This window comes from Drosophila melanogaster, chromosome X (genome assembly GCF_000001215.4).
Source record: "Drosophila melanogaster chromosome X".
In the NCBI taxonomy this organism is placed as follows: Eukaryota; Metazoa; Arthropoda; class Insecta; order Diptera; family Drosophilidae; genus Drosophila; species Drosophila melanogaster.
In genome coordinates, this window is record NC_004354.4 from 16,938,226 (window position 1) to 16,943,289 (window position 5,064).

Sequence of the window (5,064 nt, forward strand, 5' to 3'; positions counted from 1 at the left end):
AGTAGTTCATTATATTATGTAAAATATATAAAATAAATAAATGAATATAAATCTAATTAAAATGAATTCTTTCACTGAGAAAGGGAAACGTGATTTGGTAATGTTGTGCCGGTCACGCGGTAATTAGTTAAAGGTATTTTCTTAACGGACGAAACGTAAGCGCAGCTAATTTTCTATTTTTTCTACTCGCGTCGACGAACAGTTCAGTCGATTTAACCGACTAATAAGATACCCAGTATAAGGAAATTTTCGATTAGCATTTGGTGTTTTGAATGAATTTTGGGGTGCTTTAATATTTTTAAACACAGTCTTGACAATAAACAACGCAGATTTATGGTAATAAATACATGTGGAAACAGATACAGCTAAAAACACCATTAGGTAATTAATATGAATAACATTTAGAGAATTCGCAATATGTGCTATAGCAGCATTTAGGTACTATTGCTTTAAGTAAGTAATCGCATTTAAAGAATCTTACTTCCTAGTCGTTATAAATACTTAGACTAGATGGAGGAAAGCGCCGCTCAAAGGACGATGGCCTCCTCCTCCTGGTACTGTTTGTTCTTGCGCCGCCGGTTGGACTTGATCTTGCTGAGCACACTGTACGCCTGCTGGATTTCGATAAAGCGCTGGTGGGCCTGGGCCCGCAAGCCCTCGTCCTTGACCTTGTCGGGATGGTACTCCTTGGAGAGCTTCCTGTACGCAGCGGTGATCTCTGCCTGCGAAGCGGTGGCACTTACGCCCAAGACCTTGTACGAATTTCGTTCGCCATCCACATCCATGCTTTCGAACACCTCCTTCCAGGTCTCGTACCAGCCGTGATGCTGCGCATAGTTATAGGTGTCCAGCAGGGCTTGCTTCAGATCTGTCCACCAGGCGGAGGCCAAGAAGTTATGGATGGCCTCGTGAATGGGCACCTCGCCGCCGTCCTCGTCCGAAATGGTGCCGTTGAAATACAGGAAGCTGCCCCAGAAGGCGCAGTAGATGATCACGGCGGTGGTTAGCTTAAAGGTCCTTTCACCGGGGCTTCCCCTGCGCGGCGGAGTCCTGCGCCACTGCTTGGACAAGCCGTCGAAGGTCAGTGCCGCCACGAGACCAGTGAGCAGCAGGGAGTAGGTCTCGTCATATATCAAATACCTGGCCGGATACGCCAGATAGGCGGCCACCAGGCAGTGCCACCATACACCCTGCTCCCGGCCAATGTTGCCCACCAGCCAAACGCCCAGCGAAACAAACAGCGGAATCGTCCAGTGTAGGAAGCTCAGATCCCAGCCACCGACCAGGGTCTCCGGAATGGCCATGGAGCACACCTGGCCGAACAGATGGCCGATCATCACCTGGCCCACGAATCTCTTCGAGGAGTACGGCGGTTTCGGATACGCCTGCAGCTTGGCCACGAACATCTTGACGAACTTGGGATCCTCGTTGGCATCCCGTACATATTCGGGTATCAGGAAGAGCTCGCCCATCCAGCCAATGCCCATGTAGCCACCCAGGGTGCACCACCAAATGAAGGCGTGGCGGTCACGGTGCAAGTACAGATGATGCAGGCCGAAGATTCCGCCGAAAAGCCAGCATAGATAGGCAATGACCACCGATTTCTGGGGCGGCAGAGCGTTCATCTCCTTGCTTTTGGTCTTGCCTTGCGCGTGGCCATTGGACTTAGCCTTCGAGGGAGATCCTTTGGAGGTATCGTTGGTCTTATCCTTTCCAGCCACTGGAGATACTGTCTGCGTGGTGCCCATGGTGTTCCAATCGGATTACTGCAAGGGAAGGGGGCAAAATTGTTATGATAAACGGAATAATTCGGAAGTAGTTTTACTAACAATATTATGGAAAGAGGACAACTTTTAAAAAACAACATAACATAATAAACATATGTATATTGGTAGTACAACATTAACGATTATTCAAAAAATTGCAATTATGAAATAATTAATTAGCTTAATATATTAGCGTAATATATGTTGAAATAGTGGCACGCTGAGCAATAACATAACAAGCATATCTAATATACAACACATAACAATATATTAAAATATATATGAATATTTTAAGTAAAGTAACACGATTTGATGTAGCACATTTAACTGATTGAAGATAAGCTTTACGTATTTTAAATCAACGAATAAAGAACGGTGGCCTATAAAGAAAACTCTTATGAAGACTACATACAGCAAAGAGTTTCGAGGATATATAATTAATTTATTGTTATTATTTTAGTTCCAGTCTTTAAACATCACTTTTTGGGCCACTTTCCGTGAAAGATACTTACCCACTTGCGATCGACCTCGATTTCTTGTGAAATTGTCGCTGCGCAGGCGCAACTTCTTGGCCACGACTGTGCGAAGAATTGGAGAAAGAGAGGCGGAGAAAGACGCGGCGCAGAACTTTCTCTTTTCACAAATTCTACGCACGCAGCGACAACAAGAACAAAAACGACAAACTGATCCACAAAAACAAAAAAAAAAAAGAAAACCAAGTGCACTGATGCGTTCAATTTGAACTGGTTGTTGCTATGTTTCACTAAAATTGCAATTGAAACAATTTGAAACAATACGAATTTGTTGTTTTGCGGGCTGGATTAAAAAATTGAATAAAAATCCGAACTTTTTGCTCGGCTTAAGCTAGGTGTGACCAAGTGCAGGGACAGGCCAAAATACCATGGATCTAAATTTTAGTACGTTGTATATCTACAATACTCTTTAGTTCACAAACGATGTATGGCAAATGTAAAATGTATAAAATATAATGCAAGTATATAAACATCAGTTATAGTTATTGTATTAAAATACACACATATAAAATCAAATCCAATAATCCAAATAATTTAATCTATAACCAAAAGAACCCATTTAAAAATGAAATATTTTTATTGATATTTGTGTTTTTTTTTTGCTGCTTAAATATAACATAGTTGCATATTTAGCATGGCTTACATGTATAAACAAAATTTTTGTTCTCGATAATTTGACACGTTATTTGAGCTTTTAAAAAATACTTAGCCTATGATTATAGTTAAAATAAAAATCAAATTCATTGAGTTTACCAACTAAAATTGTTATGAGAATTTGTTAGCGGCCGGCGTGTCATGAATAATTTCTTCATCGATTTTCAAATACACTAGTAATGTATAAAATATTAATGCAAGTATTTGACATTCTTTTAAATCTTCTCCGATAATCATGAGCACACCCGCCTTGCGTCGTTGTAATACTTTTCATTGGGATTAATAATAAATAGATGAGGCAAAAAAAAAAAAACGCATTCGATTTAGTGCGCTGAGTTTCCGGAACCAGCTCCGGACTTAAGATGAGTGTAGTTGCTGGTCTGGAGCGGTGGCCACTTAGTTGTTCTTCTTCTTGGGCTTCTTCGGATTGCGGGAGCGCGACTTGGCCTTGCAGAGCGGACAGATGGGCGCGTTCCGGTGGATCTGCTGGTGGCAGGACAGACAGGACTTCATGGGCGGCGGCTGCTGGCGGAGATTCACATTGAAGTCGGAGCGGAACGAGGGATGGTGGCCGATGCCGATCGAAGGCGATTGCTGCAGTCGATTGCTGGGCGGCGGCGGTGGCGGTGGTGCTGAGAAGTCACCCTTGCCCAGACGCACTGCAGCAGCAGCGGCGGCGGCAGCAGCACTGCCTGCTCCCGGCGGTGCGGGTGGCATGAAGGCGTGTCCAGGATTGCCGCCACCACCGCCTCCGCCGCCCACAGATCCTCCGCCACCGCCTGCAGCGCCGCCACCACCAACGCCGCCCTGTCCGCCGCCAGAAGGCAGCGCGGTGACCGTGGCCTCCGGCATCAGAGGATGCCGGGCATGCGGACGGGCCAACGACGAGTTCTGATTAACCGAGGCCGCCGCCGCAGCTGCAGCAGCTGCTGCTGCCGCCGACTGGGCGGCCACCTTAAGGAAGTTGGTCTGGAAGCGATCCTTCGAAATGGGACTGCCCTCCTCCTCGTGCAGATCTCGCAGCGGGCTTAGTCCGAGATAGTCGCGGCGCATGTGATCAATCTGGTACTTCAGGGCCAGGTACTCCTCGTACACCCGGTTGGCCATGTCGAAGGAGCGGGTCTGGTTCTCCTTCGTCTGCTTGATGATGTTCTCCATGTCGTTGATGTCCGCGTGGATCTGGCGCAGCTCTTCCACGTGCGACATCTTCTCCTCGAGCAGGTGCTCCATCTCCTTGCGGTACTCCTCCAGGCACTTCTCCTCGTCGTCGCTCAGCTTCACCTCCTTGATGATCCGCACTTTGAGCTTCTCCAGCGACAGCGTCTTGTCCCTGATGTCCTTGATGGCCTCCAGTTTGGCGTAGTAGTGCCGCTCATTGGAGCTCGAGATCTCGCTGGTGGCCATTGTAGATCCAAAACGATCCGTGTGGTATAATATGTGTATTTTCGAAAGACTCTCGAGTGTTTTCTGTATGGCCCCCTCCACTGGGCGAATGTTTATTTTGCACTTTTTCACTAGCCTAATAGTTCGATGTCGGATTTTCCGGCCGATTCTTAAGCATCTGATATGGATGATCGCGTCTTTTGGGATAATCCTTTGGAATGGCGCACTTTTAATTGATTTTTTCTTTATTTATTTGATTTTTTCTCTGCTAATGCTAATACCATTTTTTTCTGGTATACAATGCAGTGTTACCAGAGCGTGGAAGTAATTTTTACATTTAATCACGACCAGCCGATTATTTGCTATCGATAGCTGGCAGTGCGGTATATATCGTTTTTTAAATAGAAAACAAATTCCTTCCAATTCCAATTCCTTATACGTACAAATTTACTTAAATGATTACACTATAGTTAAAGTGCTTTACTGATTTTACCGTGGGCGCTGCTTTAAAATTTAAAAATCCGGTAAATTCCAGTTGCTGTGGCAAAAAACTTAAATCTGGCATTCATGCCGAGATAATATTCAGTTAACTATTGATATAAAATGTTTCAGTTATATGGAAAGAACGTTAGTATTAAAATTTACATTATTACATATAACTAAAATTAATAACTTGTATCCTAGCTACTAGTTTAGTAACTAGTTTTGCCGGCATTCGCTGTCTTTCC

At 44.7% G+C, this 5,064-nt stretch overlaps 2 protein-coding genes across 3 annotated transcripts; both read right to left on the reverse strand.

Annotated features, from left to right (window-relative positions):
* Positions 1–18: 18 nt before the first annotated feature.
* Positions 19–2,648, reverse strand: wus (wurst). 2 transcript variants are annotated; one of them, NM_001298426.1, is made up of 2 exons: positions 2,279–2,648; positions 19–1,766 (listed from the first exon to the last, which is right to left on the reverse strand). In NM_001298426.1, the coding sequence occupies exon 2, from the start codon at positions 1,746–1,748 to the stop codon at positions 528–530; it is 1,221 nt and encodes a 406-aa protein (NP_001285355.1). In that variant the 5' UTR covers positions 1,749–1,766; positions 2,279–2,648; the 3' UTR covers positions 19–527. The 2 variants fall into 2 exon arrangements, with proteins under 2 accessions (NP_001285355.1, NP_573180.1); NM_132952.3 differs by having other exon boundaries at positions 271–1,766.
* A 212-nt stretch (positions 2,649–2,860) lies between these two features.
* CG13001 (uncharacterized protein) lies at positions 2,861–4,646 on the reverse strand. Its single transcript, NM_132953.3, has one exon. The coding sequence runs from the start codon at positions 4,355–4,357 to the stop codon at positions 3,350–3,352; it is 1,008 nt and encodes a 335-aa protein (NP_573181.1). The 5' UTR covers positions 4,358–4,646; the 3' UTR covers positions 2,861–3,349.
* Positions 4,647–5,064: the final 418 nt, after the last annotated feature.

What these genes read in the sequence shown, in the direction of transcription:
- wus (NM_001298426.1), bottom strand. Translation starts at nt 1,748, where the DNA reads ATGGGCACCACGCAGACAGTATCTCCAGTGGCTGGAAAGGATAAGACC.
- CG13001 (NM_132953.3), bottom strand. Translation starts at nt 4,357, where the DNA reads ATGGCCACCAGCGAGATCTCGAGCTCCAATGAGCGGCACTACTACGCC.